We start from the raw sequence: 19,975 nt of genomic DNA on the forward strand, positions 1-19,975 counted from the left end.
TCTCGAATATTCGCATCCACTGATGTCATGACAAGAAAGGAAGCAGCAATAAGTCACAAAGAATGAGTGGACCCTTGAGCATAAATGCGTGATTTCGCTTTCTTTGTGTTATTAACGGCAGCGAGGAAACAAAGAAATCAGGTAACTGCTGATCAAGGACAACTGCTCATGAAAAGAGTCTTCTCATCGCATGCCGTAACAGACGAGAAATTTCATCTACATTGCTAACGTTCTGTAGACAGTTCTGTAGGCTGTTCACAGAATTCCTGCGGTACCGACTAATACCCTTCAGTGAAGAAACCTGTACTCCATACGACATAAACCTGTATTTTAAACCGAAGATTCCATCTTCCAGTATTAAGACAATGGTATCTTAGATGCAGCCAGAGATCTACTTACTTTTATGGGGTCTGTAGTCATTAGTGTGACCTCGTGACCTCTCCTGACGAGCTCGAGAGCTATCAGTCGGAAAGGCAGCTGGTGGCTGATGGACGGCGACGGGATGATGCCCAGAATCTTAGCTGAGTGGCTCGCTCCAGCTGCCAGCATCAGTACCAGAACCATCGTCACAGGGGCGCTCATCGTGAAACTGCGAACTATGCACCTACAGGCAGATACAAGGACTACATCACAGCACAGTACTGGTCAGCGACACGGAGAAATAACTAAAACCCAACACGCAGCATTGCTGTCATTCTGGACAGTCCATGGCATATTATACACTAAAGTGCCAAAGTAACTGGTGTAGGCATGCATATTTCAGTACAGAGATATGTAAACAGGCAGAATACGGTGCTGCAGTTGGCAACGTCTAAGACAACAAGTGTCTGGTGCAGTTGTTAGATCGGTTACTGCTGCTACAATGGCAAGTTATCAAAATCTAAGTGTGTTTCAACGAGGTGTTACAGTCGGCGCACGAACGGTGGGACACAGCATCTCCGAGGTAGCGATGAAGTGGGGATTTTTTCGTACGACCATTTCACGAGTGAGCCGTGAATATCAGGAATCCGCTGAAACAAAAAATCTCCGACATCGTCGAGGCCGAAAAAAGATCCTGCAACGTGACAGAAGTGCAACCCTTCCTCAAACTGCTGCAGATTTCAATGCCGGGACATCAACAAGTGACTGCACGACACAAAGCTTTGTGCCTCGCCTGTGCCCGTCGACGCCGACATTTAACTCTTGATGACTGGAAACATATTGCCTGGACGGACGAGTCTCGTTTCAAATTGTATCGAGCGGATGGACGTGTAAGGATATGGAGACAACCTCACGAATTCATGGAACCTGCATGTCAGCAGGGGACTGTTCAAGTTGGTGGAGGCTCTGTAATGGTGTGGGGCGTGTGTTGTTGGAGTCATATGGGAACCCTGCTATGTCTATATATGACTCTGACCGGTGACACATACGGAAGCAACCTGTCTGATCACCTGCATCCATTCATGTCCATTGTGCATTCTGGCGGACTTGGGCAATTCCAGAATCACAGTGCGACAGCCCACACTTCCAGCATTGCTATAGAATGACCTCCAGGTACACTCTTCCGAGTTTAGGCACTTGCGCTGGCCACCAAACTCCATAGACATAAACATTATCGAGCATATGTGGGATGGACGGAGTAGGTATTAAATTCCATGGAGAAGAAATAAAAACTTTGAGGTTCGCCGATAACATTGTAATTCTGTCAGAGACAGCAAAGGACCTGGAAGAGCAGTTGAACGGAATGCACAATGTCTTGAAAGGAGGATATAAGATGAACATCAACAAAAGCAAAACAAGGATAATGGAATGTAGTCGAATTAAATTGGGTGATGCTGCCGGAATTAGATTAGGAAATGAGACACTTAAAGTAGAAAAGGAGTTCTGCTATTTGGGGAGCAAAATAACTGATGATGGTCGAAGTAGAGAGGATATCAAATGTAGACTGGCAATGGCAAGGAAAGCGTTTCTGAAGAAGAGAAATTTGTTAACATCGAGTTTAGATTTAAATGTCAGGAAGCCGTTTCTGAAAGTATTTGTATCGAGTGTATCCATTTATGGAAGTGAAACATGGACGATAAATAGTTTGGACAAGAAGAGAATAGAAGCTTTCGAAATGTGGTGCTACAGAAGAATGCTGAAGATTAAATGGGTAGATCACATAACTAATGAGAAGGTATTGAATAGAATTGGAGAGAAGAGAAATTTGTAGCACAACTTGACTAGAAGAAGGGATCGGTTGGTAGGGCATATTCTGAGCATCAAGGGATCACCAATTTATTATTGGAGGGCAGCGTGGAGGGTAAAAATCGTATAGGGAGACCAAGGGATGAGTACACTAAACAGCTTCAGAAGGATGTAGGTTGCAGTAGGTACTGGGAAATGAAGTACCTTGCACAGGATAGAGTAGCATGGAGAGCTACATCAAACCAGTCTCAAGACTGAAGACCACAACAACAACATGTGGGATGGCATCCGACGTGCTGTTCAGAAGAAATCTCCACCCCTTGTAGTCTTAATGATTTATGGACAGCTCAACTGGATTCATGGTGTTAATTCTATCCAGCACTACTTCAGACGTTAATCGAGTCCATGCCACGTCGTGTGGCTGCACTTCTGTGTGCTCGTGGGGCCTTACACGATATTAGCCAAGTGTACTAGTTTCTTTGACTCTTACGGAAACAACTCTTAGCTGTGGCTAATCTACACTTCCATCACTTCTCCCGCCAGTACCAGACCTTCACGATATGCAAAAAAGAATATTAAGAGTTAATATACCGTCGACATCCAAGCTAGAATTGGACGTCATTCGGCAAAAGAGTCGAATGTTATCTTTTCATGGGAATTATCCCAGCATCCGTGATAAACGATTCACGAAACCTACGGAATACATTAATCTGGATGCCCATACGAGTAGTTGAGAGAAACATTGAAACTAATGCTAACATTCAGATCTAAGACGTGTGCTCAGTTGGGTCTTATGATAAGAGATTCTTCTGCAGACAACTAATATTTGGGCTTCATTTCCATTTCATCTCACAGTTTCGAGTTGAAAAATTTCACTAAAGACTACTCACACGGTATGCTATCGCTCTAAAATGGGGCAGGTAGCAGGGAACTGACAGCAGTAAGATGCTGGAAAATGAAAAGTGACACTTGTGTCAGATAAGACATTTATTCGAAAATATCAGTTACGTTTAACTCCAAAAAAATTTCAGATATTCCACTTCGCTTTTTATTACAGAACGCTATCTTGTGACACTAGAATAAATGACTCTTACAGGTAAAAGAATTTTTAAAAAAACTGGATATTGAGAATAGTAGCTAGAGAGTGATAATAATTACCAAAAAGATTTCTCTAGAAGAGTATTTAATCAAATGAACAACAGTTCATAAACCTTGAGATATCAGTAACATAATCATAGAAAGTACGTATAGTTGAAATGTAATTAGTTTTATTCTTTGCTGCCCTTGGTTTAATCTATACTAGAACAACAATATTAAAACAGAGAGAAATATATACATTAAACATACTACGAGAAGCAGCATTCAAGAAAACAGAGAAAAAATGTACATTAGACTTACTGCGAGAAGCAGCATTCAAGAACGTTTAAGAATCGGGTCAAATCAAGCAGTGATCCGTCATAACCAATGGCTATAAGAACAAGTGGGCGAAATACAATTAAAAAAAGATGCAGCTCAAGTGTTTGCACGAACGAGTGTGCTCAAAATGCTGATCTTCAAAAATATCTTTCCAGTAATCGTAAGCGTCAAGCAAATACCCTCATCACACCAAAAACAATTAAAATGGCTATTATTGGGCAAAAAATTACATTAAAAGTATTTTTCAATTTAAACAATATTTAAATAAAAAACAACAGATCAAACAAGGTACCAATGACTCAGAGCCCGAAAAGCTAACTAGCTCATTGTTAACAAAACCACTTCACCTCGTCCAGCAAACGCACATATGCCCAACGTAGACCAGTTCACTGCGCTCGGTAGAAAAAGACGAAAAAAAATGGTACAACACTGGAAACTTGAGCTTTCCCGTGCACTGTACACATCTAACAAACAGTTGGTAAACACATACACGCCAAAACGCAATGCTGCCATTGCACGTCGGTAAACGAACCCAATAACGCTACTGGTACACGGCCCTTGGAAGCGGGTACCCTTAGCCACTGAGCGTAAAGCACGCCACAGGGTCAAGCAAGATGCCCGCCAAACACAACCATATGCGTCTGCTGCTCCACTCTGCCCATGTACCCACTGACCGAACAGCAAAGGCCGTGTTGGAACTCGAAAGCCGTGTTTCTCAGACAAGTGAGCTTAGCAATCCACGGCCCGCTCGCAAGACAGCGCAACACCGAGAAATGCTCTTACGTTTATAGCCCCGCGGAACCACCATTTTTAGCTACTGACCATTTTGACTCCCCATCGCACTCCCATCAGAGTTAGTGGTAAGACGTCCCAGTGCTTAGCCCGTTAAAAACTGAACACAGATCAAGCATGAAAACAGGAAGAAGGTGCATTGAATTGTGAGAAAAAGCAAAATAGAAAGAGTGAACAGTCCACGGGCGAGCAGTGCAATCTAGGGCGGACTGCCAGAGCGACGGCGTTGTGGTTAAGTGGACACAGTGTTGGACTGTGAGGCGGACGAGTCGTGTTCAGAACTGTCTCTGCCATTTATCTTAATTTTTTTTCGCAGCCTTATGAACTTTCTGTTCGGTCTTTGAAATGTTGTTTTCGTGTAGTCTTGGCAGTTGTCATTCTATAAATTGATTATAAATATGAGTTATGTGGTAAGAACACGTTACCGCCGCAAGGAAAAACGTGACAAATAGTGAGAGCAGGTGAGATACCACATAGACGTCTCACAGAAACGAAAACAACAAGTAAACGGGTGTTTCAACAAAGGAATTCAAGAGTCAAAACTTCGAAAACGAAACACAACTTCTAAATCGTTAAAAGCATATGTTTTGACAGAGCACAGAGAAGCTGTGTGATTCTGAAACTGTTGCGTTCATTTGATGCAGCTTACGTGACAAACTATTATGTTTTCATCATTTCACTGGGAGTGATTACATTCACATTCGTACGAACACCTGAGTCGGGCAAGGAGGCATATCTCACCCACTTGCCAGGCGTACAGATTAGGTCCGTCGGTAAGAGATTCCTATCATATGACACACGTATTGTCATTAACGCCGTGTATGGCACACCAGACGTGTTTCCCGATGGAGGATTCGGTTGACTTGTCGCTTTGTCATCAAATGTCTGCGGTTACCATTCGAATGCCACTTCATGTCAGCTGCTAATAGAGAAGTTGTGCAGAATCAACTGTCATTATAGGTTCCTTCCTTACATCTCGCTGTTGCAAATGGGCGTTACGCCACGACACATCACAAATTTGAATACAGCGAACAGCGGAAAAAAAAAGAATTGGCACGAGGGACATTTATCACGGCTCGCCCACTTGGCAGTCAAGCACCGTAACCCACGACGCGGTCGCTCCTTAAGGCCGCCCTATGCTGCCCTTCTTTTGCTTGGACCGTTCACTGTTCCTATTTTGAATTTTTTTCATAGTTGGTAACACCTTCTTCGTGTTTTCATGTTTGATACGTGTTTACTTTTCGACGGGCTGTCCACTGGGCCCTCTTACCTCTGAGTGAGGAGCGATTGGGAGTTTCCCTTGTCAGGAATTTCCTTCTTCAGCTAGCAGCAAGACGGAACTGACCGAGAGCCATAGCAGCACCGTGTTAAGCCAGCGCGGCCGGTCACGCGTGCACAGTCTCGCAAGACGTCATAAATGACGTTGCTCAACGACCGCCAAATATGTAGCCTCGCGCTGTCGGTGAGGAATCGATAGTGAGCAAGACTCACGCCAAGGAATTTTGTTTTTACACCATCATGTTGCTCTACTCAACGTTAGCAATTAAAATAGGTAAAATATGTATTACTTTTATTCAGAAATTGGTAATGAGAAATGACGCTAAATTAACTAGATTAAGAAGGTCGAATTTTCTTTTTATTGGAGCTAGATTTAAAAAACAAAAAAAAACTGTTCAATGTTCGTAGTTGAAAAAATGTTGCACCCTGCCTAGTTGTCAAAGATAGTGGGTCTAGGAGCCTGCTTTCTCGGATCGCTAGACAGCAATTCAAGCAAATCGAATTAATGAATTTTATTACAAAAGGAAACGATCACAATTCTTAACCTTGTGTTAAACATAGCTAAGGGCGAGAGACAAAATCAAAAATTGTTGTAACTGCGGCCGGGGTGGTCGCGGGGTTGAAATGACGGAAAGCGCGGTGGGACCCGCGGAGAGGCCCACGAACAACTTAATGGGAGAGGACGGACACGAGCAACGAAGGACAGAACGAACAACAAGATCGAACAACGGAGTCACAAGGGAACCTAACAAACACGTCCACTCGTACACAGAACAAGAAAGTATGTAAGCTGTGTAACGCGAGGCGATGTGTCCACACACGTACGCGAGATTAGACTGGCTGGCTGAGTTTTTTTTTTTTTTTCCTTTATTGATTTTCAATTCCCCCCGAAGGGGGCGGGCTGGCAGCAGCTTAGTACGCTGCTCTGCGGCCTACAGACTTTTATTTTAAAGAACGGAAGAAGAAAAGAAACAAGAAAAACCGGCGATAAAACGATGACGTCAAGTGTAAAATGGCGGAAAAAATGCGGAAAGTTAAAACAGAAAGCAAAAGGGGTTGGCACCGTTAATAAAAGACGCAGGAATCAGACAAGTAACATAGAACACACAAATTAAAAAACACGGCGACAGTCTGGTTTCTGTTCGCAAGAGATAAAAGGCACACCCAGCGACAGTATGATGGCCGTTCGCAACACTTCCCAAAAAACACAACACGGAACACGCACTGTAGAACACTCACTGTAGAACACTGCACGAAAGTGGCGGCACAAAGATGACACTCCCGAGCCAAAGACAGATGGGGGGGGGGGGGGACCTGGAGGAGGGGGAAGAACAAGGAGGGAGGAAGGAAAAAAACGAAAAAGGGGGGGGGGAACCAAGGAGGGAGAGGACTAATAAAGGGGGAGAAGGGCAGACGCGAGAGGGAATGAGAGGAGGCAGAGGAGGGAAATGTAAAATGACTCGGGGGCAAAGAGAGGGGAGGTGGGGAAGAAAGAGGATAGAAGGGGGGGGGGGAGAGGGAGCCCGGGAAAAGGACAGAGGAAAGGAGGGGGAGTGAGGATCAGAGTTGATAGGAGGGACAAATGAAGGGTGAGAGGGCACCAATCCGGGAGGGGGAGTTGATGGAAGGAGATGTAGGGTGTAGAGATGGAGGGTAGGGGGGACACGACAGTGAGGACGTGGCAGGGGGCGGAGATGGGAGAGGAGAGGAGCAACCAGGGGGTGAGGGGGTTCAAGGCGGCGGGAGGTGTAGAGGATGCGGATATGTTCGAGGAATAGGAGCAGATAGGGGAAAGGAATGAGATCATAGAGGATCCGCGTGGGGGACGGGAGGCGTATACGGAAGGCGAGGCGGAGTGCATGACGCTCAAGGATCTGGAGGGACTTATAGAATTTGGGGGGGGGGGGGGAGGCAGCTGGCTGAGCGAGAGGCAGGTGCTGTAAGTAGTCTATCGGGGGCGCCGCTATTGGCCGCTGGAACCACGTGTTCCACTGTGGCGCCCTCACACTAAAAGCGGGCCAGGAGGCGCGCGCCGCCACAGCTTAGGGCGCGATGGTGCAGAGACCTCTAGGGGTATTCGACGTCCATGACGTCTGGCGGGGATTCAAATTCCGCGCCGCGCGGAACCAGAAAAATGTTCGTCAGTATATACAGTTACTAAGTCGCTGGTCCTTAAGTGCCTAATCTTGATGCTGCTGTAGAGAAGGACCTCGACCCGTCGGCGCGGCGCTTACGTCCTCTTTGCATAGAGGATCAGCGTGCAGTTGGCTGACGTCTTCTTCACGACCTCTTTGCTCTTTCGTTTCGGACCGATCATAGTAAAAAGGTAAATTACAGCTTCCTTCGCTGCACTTTGTCTGAGGTTAAATATAATAATCTGACGTTACTTCTCTACAGAACAGTTTTCAGATCCCTTTGAAAATTGCCTGATGTGAAGGCAGAAACCGGTCTTGGACTTAATGTACTGGAGTGGCTTTACGTTAGTTGATCATTCAGTTGCGGAATCAGCTTGCAAGATACCACGTGTGGGAGGGAGAAAGAGGTGTGAATTTTATTCAGACTCTATAAATGAAATGCAACGAGTGTTGTTCAACATATAAGTGGTTTATTCAGTGAAACTGCATTAAACTTTAATGAAATAATTATTGAAATTTTATCAAATTCATTAAACATTCACTAACAAATTATTCAAATAATGATAAACAAAAATATTTAAAAAATTGGGTCGCCAGATACTGTAGAAAGTATAAAAAAAAGACAAATAGAATTGAATTGACAGCAAGAGCTCACAACAAGTGAATTATATAAGGTGCCTGCCCTGGTATTTTCCTTTTAACATGAGCATTGTATGACTTCATTCTAATTTAACATATAAATAAATTACACGAGACGGGTTTACCTGGTGTAATAACTGAGGAAGGAATAATAATAATAATAATAATAAAAACAGCTGAACGTATGACTCCCTTAGCGGGCAAACGGTGAATACTGTCCTTGCGGCTTAATGAGCATCTAACACATTGCAAGGAAATTGAAGAAAGCGATAGAAGAATGCGCAGCTAGGTAATCGGGCGTTTTCTGTATTACCATGTTCATAGCGTGGTCGGCGTGGCGGTGGAGTCGGCTGATTGCGTACGGCTGCAACAAGACTCTGTCGGCGACGTAGTTGATAGCGCCTGACATGCCCTACGCTGAAAATAGTGACCGAAACCTGCTACTGGAAGTTATCATTACTGGACGACGGTATGCGCCCATGTGCAAGTGCAAACCTACGTGAAACTGCATTAAACAAAGCTCAAAACTGTTCTAATAGTACTACCGTCATCGGACATGTAGTAAATCAAAATGTGATCCTGAGTTAAGCTCTTGATAACGCGCACAGTGAGTGAAGCCCGCCTACTTGGATCTAACAAACTTTGCTCCCTACGCTGTTTGCGACGAATGCAAAGTGCATCGTCTCATGACAAGCGATAAGAGAATCCTCTGCGACTTAAGAGTGAACTCCTGCCTCCTCAGATGCAATATTCGGAATCCCTAATACGAGTGCACTCCTCGCACCTGGCGAGAGAGAGAGCCACTCCCCTCCAGCGTCTTGTCTCCGCCCTTCCGCAAATTACGTAGCTCGTACTATTTTTCAAAGCGAATATGAGATTTTTGCCAATGAAGAGGTCCGTTTCAAAATTTCCTTCCTTCTTGCCGTCGCATTCCGCGAGGAAAAGAGAGCGATACCCTGTGTGAGACAGAGTATACAAATAAACCAAGACTTCTCCCTTTGAGTATTGCCGCTACGTTCCCAGGTGTTCTGCTCGCGGGAAACGGCCAAAATTCCCCGGGCCACTTGAGATTCTTGGACATCCAAGTCGTGTTGTTGCTATTCAACTCGCCGCTCTGTCCGCGTTACCTAGAATCGTGACAAAACTGTTTTTCGCACTAAGTTTATAGTTTCCGCTGCCTCGGGCACACGTGCGAATGTCCACGGCTTCCCTTGGCAGCGTGTTGATGTATGCAGCGTCTTCGCCTGTCGCTAATCCTCTGGGGGCCTGCCCTCTGTGAAGCGTGCCGACATGGGCGCGCGACCGCCGCTCGCCCGTGGGCGCACTGCCTGTGTCCACCTGGTCGCCGGGCTTCCCAGCTAGGAACGCATCAGAAGAATTCCTTTCATGCACAAAGTGTACCAAGTTTGCAAAGAGAAGAATCATAGCCCTTTACCGGTGCTTAATGACACAATAATTCACCCCCGTCACATTTCATATATTACAATAAACTAATGACTGATTTTAAAAGCAATTATCTCCTTTAATTATAAACATGAAAAGCTTTGACGCTTTCCAAGCTACGTGAATAACTAGCAATAATAATTTCTGACACCTAACCAATAAATGTTCTGCTTCATATGTATTAGATAACGCGAAACCAATGTGTTTGCAGAATACAAGTTACAGTAATATGAGTCCCATTAGTAAAATGCAGCAGCATCCGTAGTAATGTCCCAAAATTAGTCCTGATTATTAAAGATAGAAACGCCTACATGGTATTAGCTACAGGAAGGTAGTTCAAATCAGAAAGGAATAGTACGGAAATCCTAAATTCTGACTGTAGTACATATAATAAATCTGTTGTAGAATTATGAAACAGGATATGCTCACACAGAATCACATTTTTGGAGAACGAAAATCTCATTTACAGTGGCTGAAATTTGAATTATGCCCGTGTTACGCAGCAGCAAATCGCACCACGAGGCGTACAGATGTGCTCATCAGAGTAAGGAATCGTTGTAATGTAGATGTAGTAGAATCACTGACACCTTTTTGTCATTTAGCATACGGACACACCCTCTGAAAACATGAAAGAAAACTGCTCAGTGTCATTCGTAGCGTTATAGGACTAGTAAAGGAGCTTCGTTTCGTAATGTGGAGACAAGAGTGGTAGTACCTAAAAATCGACATTTTCAGCTAAATGGCACCATCACTTGCGTAATAGACAATTACCTGGCCTGTAGTAGTAGACAACTACCAGGCGACAAGGTTTTGTTCAAATTTCGCTTAGTGCCATACTTTGTGTTCCTCTGTTAATTTGTTCTGTTTAAGCTAAGAAATCAATAGAACGAACAGTTCACAGTTCTTATTAAGATCTTCTCGGTCCTCAAAAGGGCATAGTGTGTTATTATATCCTTTCTTTTTAGGTAACTGTAATGCCAGTGTCGTCGTAACTGCCGTCTGCTTCACATCTGCTGTGCAGCAAACTACGTAAATTAAGTATTAACTGTGTTTTTCTTACTTGTCACTTCTTTTTCCGTGTGTTTTTGTTTTAGGAAGCTTTAATTTTCGACTACTAGTAATAGCGTTTGTTTTGAATACAGTCCAGTGACAGGTGGTGCTTATTTTCATTGTTTCCAACAAGAAGTGTCTAGTAACCACAGTTTAATCAGCTATCAGCCGCCTTTAGTGAATTAGCAATCTAGTTAAAACTTGATCAATTCTCTACAGTAAACTGTTGATTTCTTAGGATGGATAGGATGTGTGACTGCTGTGTACGGACGCAGGAGGAGCTGGCCACTGTTCACGAGCAGCTTAACGTGCTGATGGCCACGGTCAGCCGTCGTCAGGCTGCTGCCTCAGAGTGTAGCGGCAGTGGGGAGTCTGGTGCGTCGCATGGTACACCCCAGGTGTTACATGCTTCACCCAGGGTCCAAAAAAAATGTTCAAATGTGTGTGAAATCTTATGGGACTTAACTGCTAAGGTCATCAGCCCCTAAGCTTACCCGCTACTTAACCTAAATTATTCTAAGGACAAACACAAACACCAATGCCCGAGGGAGGACTCAAACCTCCGCCGGGACCAGCCACACAGTCCACGACTGCAGCGCCTTAAACCGCTCGGCTAATCCCGAGCGGCTCAGCCACGGTCCCTGCTGTCGAGACATCTTCTCGGGTACCGGGGGCAGTTGGGCCACTCTCTCCCCAAGGGGAGTGGCGGGTTCAGCGGCGTTCTCGTCGCACGAGGCGGAGGGTCAATGTGGAGGCTGGCCGTGTGGCATCGCCCGCTCTGCTGCTCCTTCAGCAAGGTCCGAGCAGGCACACGGGGGGAGGGGTTTATTAGTGATTGGGAACTTCAATGTTAGGCGGGTGATGGAGCCCCTTAGGAAAATAGTGGAAAGGTCGGGGAAGAAGGTCAGTGTTCACTCTGTCTCCTTCCGGGGGGTCTCATCCAAGATGTGGAGGAGGCCCTGCCGGCAGCGATAGAGAGCACTGGGTGCACCCGACTGCAAATTGTTGCTCATGTCGGCGCCAATGACTCCTGCCGGCAGGGTTCAGAGGTCATCCTCGGTTCATACAGACGGCTGGCGGAGTTGGTGAAGGCGGAAAGCCTCGCTCGAGGGGTGGAATCTGAGCTAACTATTTGAAGTATCGTTCCCAGAACCGATCATGGTCCTCTGGTTTGGAGCCGAGTGGAAGGCTTAAACCAGAGGCACAGACGATTCTGGGGAGATCTGGGGAGCAAATTTCTCGACCACCGCTATCGGGTGGAGAAATGTAGGGTCCCCCTGAATAGGTCAGGCGTGCACTAGACGCAGGAAGCGGCTACAAATGTAGCGGAGTACGTGTGGAGTGCGCATGTGGGTTTTTTAGGTTTTAAGAATTCCCTCCCTAGGCCCGACAAAACGCCTCCTGAGACGCGACAAGGTAGAAGTGGGCAAAACGCAACAGGGAATGACAATATTAATGTGGTAATAGTAAACTGCAGGAGCCTCTATAGAAAGATCCCAGGAATGTTCTCATTAATAAACGGTCACAATGCCCACATAGTACTAGGGACGGAAAGTTGGCTGAAATCAGATGTAAACGGTAATGAAATTCTAAACTCAGATTGGAATGTATACCGCAGAGACGGGCTGGACAGTGAAGGGGGAGGCGAGTTTGTAGCGATAAAAAGTGCAATAGTATCGAAGGAAATTGACGGAGATCCGAAATGTGAAATAATTTGGGTGAAGGTCGTGGTTAAAGCAGGCTCAAACATGATAATTGGATGTCTCTATAGGTCCCCTGGCTCAGCAGCTGTTGCGGCAGAGCACCTGAAGGAAAATTTGGAAAATATTTCGAGTATATTTCCCGACCATTTTATAGTTCTGGGTGGAGATTTTAATTTGCCGGATATAGACTGGGAAACTCAAACGTTTATAACGGGTGGCAGAGACAAAGAATCCAGTGAAATTTTTTCGAGTGCATTACCTGAAAACTACCTTGAGCAGTTAAACAGAGAACCGACTCGTGGCGATAACATATAAGACCTTCTTGTGACAAACAGACCCGCACTCTTTGAAACAGTTAACGCACAAAAGGGAATCAGCGATCATAAAGCGGTTACTGCATCGATGATTTCAGCCGTAAATAGAAATATTAAAAAAGGTAGGAAAATTTTTCTGTTCAGCAAAAGTGACAAAAAGCAGCTTCCAGAGTACTTGACGGCTCAACACAAAAGTTTTATCTCAAATTCAGATAGTATTGAGGATCAGTGGACAAAGTCCATAACCATCATACAATATGCATTAGATGAGTATGTGTCAAGCAACATCGTAAGAGATGGAAAAGAGCCACCGTGGTTCAACTACCGAGCTAGAAAACTGCTACGGAAGCAAACGTAACTTCACAGCAAACATAAACGTAGCCAAAGCCTTGCAGACAAACAAAAATTACGCGAAGCAAAATGTAGTGTTGTAGTGTGAGGACGGCTATAAGAGAGGCGTTCAATGAATTCGAAAGTAAAGTTCTATGTACTGACTTGGCAGAAAATCCTAAGAAATTATTGTCTTATATGAAAGCGGTAGGTGGATCAAAACAAAATCTCCAGACACTCTGTGACCAAAATGGTACTGAAGCAGAGGATGACAGACTAAAGGCCGAAATGCTAAATCTCTTTTTCCGAAGCTGTTTCACAGAGGAAGCCTGCACTGTAGTTCCTTCTCTAAATTGTCGCACAGATGACAAAATGGTAGATATAGAAATAGATGACAGAGGGATAGAAAGACAATTAAAATCGCTCAAAAGAGGAAAGGCCACTGGACATGAGGGGATACCAGTTAGATTTTACACAGAGTACGCGAAGGAACTTGCCCCCCTTCTTGCAGCGGTGTACCGTAGGTCTCTAAAAGAGCGTAGCGTTCCAAAAGATTGGAAAAGGGCACAGGTCATCCCCGTTTTCAAGAACGGACGTCGAACAGATGTGCAGAACTATAGACCTATATCTCTAACGTCGATCAGTTGTAGAATTTTGGAACACGTATTATGTTCGAGTATATGAATTTTCTGACGACTAGATATCTACTCTGTAGTAATCAGCATGGGTTTCGAAAAAGACGATCGTGTGAAACCCAGCTCGCGCTATTTGTCCACGAGACTCAGAGGGCCATAGGCTCGGGTTCCCGGGTAGATGGCGTGTTTCTTGACTTCCGCAAGGTGTTTGATACAGTTCCCCACAGTCGTTCAATGAACAAAGTAAGAGCATATGGACTATCAGACCAATTGTGTGACTGGATTGAAGAGTTCCTAGATAACAGAACGCAGCATGTCATTCTCAATGGAGAGAAGTCTTCCGAAGTAAGAGTGATTTCAGGTGTGCCGCAGGGGAGTGTCGTAGGACCGTTGTTATTCACATTATATATAAATGACCTTGTGGGTAACATCGGAAGTTCACTGAGGCTTTTTGCGGATGATGCTGTAGTATATAGAGAGGTTGTAACAATGGAAAATTTTACTGAAACGCAGGAGGACTGCAACGAATTGACGCATGGTGCATGGAATGACAATTGAATCTCAATGTAGACAATTGTAATGTGTTGCGAATACATAGAAAGAAAGATGCTTTATCATGTAGCTGCAATATAGCGGGTCAGCAACTGGAAGTAGTTAATTCCATAGATTATCTGGGAGTAGGCATTAGGAGTGATTTAAAATGGAATGACCATATAAAAGTAATAATCGGTAGAGCAGATGCCAGATAGATTCATTGGCGAACCCTAAAACGTGCTGACGTGACGAAAGTTTCCAACCGATTTCTCATACACAAACAGCAGTTGACCGACGTTGCCTGATGAAACGTTGTTGTGATGGCTCGTGTAAGGAGAAGAAATGTGTACCATCACGTTTCCGACTTTGATAAAGTTCGGATTGAAGCCTATCGCGATTACGGTTTATCGTATCGCGACATTGCTGCTCGCGTTGTTCGAGACCCAATTACTGTTAGCAGATTATGGAATCGGTGGGCTCAGGAGGGTAATACGGAACGACGTGCTGGATCCCAACGGCCTCGTATCACTAGCAGTCCAGATGACAGGCATCTTATCCGCATGGCTGTAACGACTCGTGCAGCCACGTCTCGATCCCTGAATCGACATATGGGGACGTTTGCAAGACAACAACCATCTGCATGAACAGTTCGACGACGTTTGCAGTAGCATGGACTATCAGTTGGGAGACCATGGCTGCGGTTACCCTTGACGCTGCATCACAGACACGAGCGCCTGCGATGGTGTACTCAACGATGAACCTGGGTGCACGAATGGCAAAACGTCATTTTTTTCGGATGAATCCAGGTTCTGTTTACAGCGTCATGCTGGTCGCATCCGTGTTTGGCGGCATCCCGGTGAATGCACTTTGGAAGCGTGTATTCGTCATCGCCATACTGGTGTATCACCGGGCGTGATGGTATGGGGTGCCATTGGTTACACATCTCGGTCACCTCTTGTTCGCATTGACGGAACTTTGAACAGTGGACCGTACATTTCAGATGTGTTACGACCCGTGGCCCTACCCTTCATTCGATCCCTGCGAAACCCTACATTTCAGAAGGATAATGCACGACCGCATGTTGCAGGTCCTGTACGGGCCTTTCTGGATACAGAAAATGTTCGACTGCTGCCCTGGCCAGCACATTCTCCAGATCTCTCACCAATTGAAAACGTCTGGTGAATGGTGGCCGAGCAACTGGCTCGTCACAATACGCCAGTCACAACTCTTGATGAACTGTGGTATCGTGTTGAAGCTGCATGGGCAGCTGTACCTGTGCACGCCATCCAAGCTCTGTTTGACTCAATGCCCAGGCGTATCAAGGCCGTATCACGGCCAGAGGTGGTTGTTCTGGGCACTGCTTCCTCAGGGTCTATGCACCAAAATTGCTTGAAAATGTAATCACAAATCAGTTCTAGTATAATATATTTGTCCAATGTATACCCGTTTATCATCTTCACTTCTTCTTGGTGTAGCAATTTTAATGGCCAGTAGTGTAAGATATAGATTTCAATTGATACACTAATTTTGTGTTGTCGTAAATTTATGCTCCAACATGGACAGGAGTGAATTCGTGTCATTACTAATGGAATGTTGGTCATTGTCTCCTTGGGTGTTAGTTTCTCCGCATTCAACCAAGCGCTCTCTTTACCACTTAATATCTTGTCCCAAGATCTTGAACTTTAATAATTGTCTGCGACCTGTGAGAAAGGTAGGCTTTGAGGTGGTTAATAAATCTTGTATTTTCTGCCTCCTCCTCCCCGGCAAGAGGGTCAGGCCTGTTTTCTCGCAAGGTCCTATTCGTCTCCGCCCATAAGTGTGCAGTAGTGTTTTAATTCTGGCGCAGAAGGGGACCAGTCGAGAAGAGAAATCTCATTCTTTTTTGCAAACTACTGCTGCACCATCGCTGACATGTACATCGACGATTGGTCCTTGTGGAAACAGATTACTCCATCAAATGGGTCAAATGACTCTGAGCACTATGGGACTTAACATCTGAGGTCATCAGTCCCCTAGAACTTGGAACTACTTAAACTTCACTACCCTAAAGACATCACACACATCCATGCCCGAGGCAGGATTCGAACCTGCGACGTAGCGGTCGCGCGGTTCCAGACTGAAGCGCCTAGAACCGCTCGGCCACTGCAGCCACGAAGACACAGTTATCACTCTTATGGGACGATAATATTACTCCTAATATGGGTATACTGGACAGAATCAAGTTGACCATCTAGCCCGTCAAGCAATTCACATGAACACTTCCAGCCCCACACTGCCAGACACACGGTCGCTGCGAGATGGCTGTATTTGGTGTGGAAATGGGCACCTCATGGCCTGTATACTCACTCATACTGGACAGTCATTCTCTGAGAAAATACCAGTTCACGTTCCGCCAATCACGATTGACCTCGTCCTCGGCAAACGTTAATGAGTAGAGTCGATTATCATCTCGGAACCTTTCCTTGATGGCCGCATGCTTCCTAAGTAGCGGCCTCCAGTGGCCGGCACCAAACCGAATCCACCGAGCCGAGAAACGCAGTAGTATGTTTCATCCGCACCCCATTTAAAAAAAGGATTTTGTCGTTACCTGTTGACAAGTTCATTATCCTGGGCAGGTGTTGTTACACGCCCAAGTCCAGATCCACACGCCTACAGGATTCACCCGTATCTCGATAATGATTTAGCCACCGTCTCGGAGTTTGCTCAGGAACGCCATACCGTGTCCCGCTTTCGATAGTATCATATTTCCCTCCTGCACAAGAGCAATGAAGCGGTCACCAATAGCTTGTTGATGCTGAAGCGTGGTACATGACTAACGTGATTCCATTGACGGTGACTTGGTGCATTTATTTCACCTTCCCCGTCTACTGTGTTTCGGTATTTATAGAAACAATGGTGCACCTGCAGCCCTAGCTCGCCGTGACAGACGGTCAGTCTGTTACCGGCTGATATAAATGAAATTGTGTGAACAGTTCTCACGTATTCTGCCAAATATAGGTAGTAAATTTAATTTTTCAACACCAACAGAAGTCAAAGCGTGGTACATGACTAACGTGATTCCATTGACGGTGACTTGGTGCATTTATTTTACCTTCCCCGTCTACTGTGTTTCCGTATTTATAGAAACAATGGTGCACCTGCAACCCTAGCTCGCCGTGACAGACGGTCAGTCTGATATAAATGAAATTGTGTGAACAGTTCTCACGTATTCTGCCAAATATAGATAGTAAATTTAATTTTTCAACACCAACAGAAGTCGCTCCCATTGCTTTATAGTCATAATCATCTCGCATCTTCCATGGGAAATTATCTGCACATCGTACAAATGTGTTTCACACAACGCAAAAGGGGCTTAATTTACAACAAATTGTAGAACGAAGAATATCTCTTATGGAAAGAAAAATAAATTCAAGTGGATTTTAACATGCGAAACTTTATATACTGTAGAAAGCCTTTTTGTTAAGCTGCAGTGATCATTTACAAACGTATATCTACTCAGTGACATGCATTTTATGTGGACATAATACTACTGTATTTTATTTGCAGAAAAGACTTTGTGCCTTGTTGGACCTGACCTGGAATACTGACAAGATCAGTTTCCTCTTAGTTTTAAAGCAATAGTTCCTCGTCTGTGTGTCCCAAAAGTAAATAAAGAAGGAAGGCATGTTTCATTTGATTCACGATAGTGGACTTCAACTGTGGTTGCGATTTCGGTCCGCCAAGTATATCTGACGAAACAGTCGTGTAATCGATTCCTGAGTACTGCTCGCCTGCTCGTTATTATTCTTTCTTTTATACCCAAAAGAGTTACTTTAAGAGATGATACACGGAGCAGACCCAACAAAGAGAGGCGCGTTTCGTGAAGTATTCGTCTGGTAAGTGCAAGAGCGTTATGGAGATGTTCGACACACACCAATGGCAAACGGAGCAAGAGAGGGGTTTTGCAACACGGCGATGTTTACTGTTAACATACGTTACGAGGGAAGCTGGGCAGAAAATTGCTTATTATCAGGTGCGTTCCGCCGCACGATTGAAAAATAATGGAAATTAGGATGATAAGGAGGTTCTCACGACGCACAGGTCGCGAGTGGGACTGAAATGGCGTGGGAGGGGGCGATAATAATAGTCCAGAACTGCCCTCCGTTTATCACTGTAAGGTGGCTTTTGAAAAATAGACGTAGATTCGAAATCTGTTTAAGACCAAATAGAATAGCAACAGGTGTTGATTTCTATTTCTCTATCTTTTTCTGTTCATGTAATATGTTTTTGTTCAGTTACGAAACAGAAATTGTTGAAAATATGAGGGAAAATATTCTGTTTTCCAAAATAATCATGGATGTCAAAAACTGCAATACACCAGACAAAATAAGAATATGCCTTAGCAGTGACATCAAATATGTACGTAATTCGTACAAAAAGTGACACTCAAATGAAAACACAAGCAGAAGTTACGCTTATTTACTGGAGTGACTAAAGTCATGGGATAACGATATGCACATACGCAGATGGTGGTAGTATCGCGTGCAGAGGGTATAAAGAGGCAGTGCATGACGATGCTGTCATTTGTATTCAGATGATTCATGTGCAAAGGTTTCTGACGCGATTATGGCCTTACGACAGGAATTAACAGACTTCGAACGCGTGATGGTAGTTGCAGCTAGGCGCGTGGGACATTTCATTTCGGAAATCGTTAGGGAATTCAATATTCCGACACCCACAGAGACAGGAGTGTGCCGGGAATACCAAATCTCAAGTATTGGCTCTCACCACGGCGGCCTTCACCTAACGACCGAGAGCAGCGGCCTTTGCGTAGAGCTGTCAAAGCTAAAAGGTAGCAACAATGCATGAAATAACAGCAAAAATTAATGTGGAATCTATGGCAAACGTATCCGTTAGGACAGTGCGCCGAAATGTGACATTAATCGGTTATGGCACCAGGCGAACCAACTTGAGTGCCTTTGATAACAGCATGACATTGCTGCGGCGCCCATCCTGGATTCTTGAACATATTGCCTGGACCCTATACGACTGGAAAACCTTGGCCTAATCAGATGATTCAGTTGGTAAGAGATGATGGTAGGGTGGCGCAGGCTCCTCAAAACCCTAGACCCATGTTGTCAACAAGGCAAAGTGCAAGCCGGTAATGGCTCCATAATGGTGTGGGCTGTGTTTACATGGAATGCACTGGGTCCTGTGGTCCAACTGAACCAGTAATTGAAGAGAAATGGTTACGGCTACTTGGGGACCACTTGCAGCCATTGATGGACGTTTTTTTGCAAAACAACAATGGAATTTTTATGGATGACAATGCAGCTTATCACCGGGCCACAGTTGTTATCAGTCTGTTTGAACAACACTCTGTACAGTTAGAGCGAATGATTTGGCCACCCAGATCACCCAACATATTTCCCATCTAACAATTACGGAACATAATGGAATGGTCAGTTTGAGCACAAAATTCTGCACCGGCAACACTTTCGCAATTATGGACGGCTATAGTGGCAGATGGCTGAATACATCTGTAAGAGTTTTCCAGCGAC

At 44.9% G+C, this 19,975-nt stretch overlaps 1 protein-coding gene across 2 annotated transcripts in view; it reads right to left on the reverse strand.

Annotated features, from left to right (window-relative positions):
• The window catches only part of LOC126174952 (UDP-glycosyltransferase UGT5-like), a 76,493-nt gene that overhangs the window by 41,169 nt on the left and 15,349 nt on the right, over positions 1–19,975 (reverse strand). The window contains exon 2 of one of the 2 annotated variants that reach the window (XM_049921413.1): positions 400–596. In XM_049921413.1, coding sequence (XP_049777370.1) covers positions 400–582 — 183 coding nt within the window. In that variant the 5' untranslated portion in view covers positions 583–596. Of the gene's footprint in view, positions 1–399; positions 605–19,975 lie in introns of both variants that reach the window. The other variant, XM_049921411.1, reaches the window with a different exon arrangement.

Source organism: Schistocerca cancellata, chromosome 3, assembly GCF_023864275.1.
Source record: "Schistocerca cancellata isolate TAMUIC-IGC-003103 chromosome 3, iqSchCanc2.1, whole genome shotgun sequence".
Classification (NCBI taxonomy): Eukaryota; Metazoa; Arthropoda; class Insecta; order Orthoptera; family Acrididae; genus Schistocerca; species Schistocerca cancellata.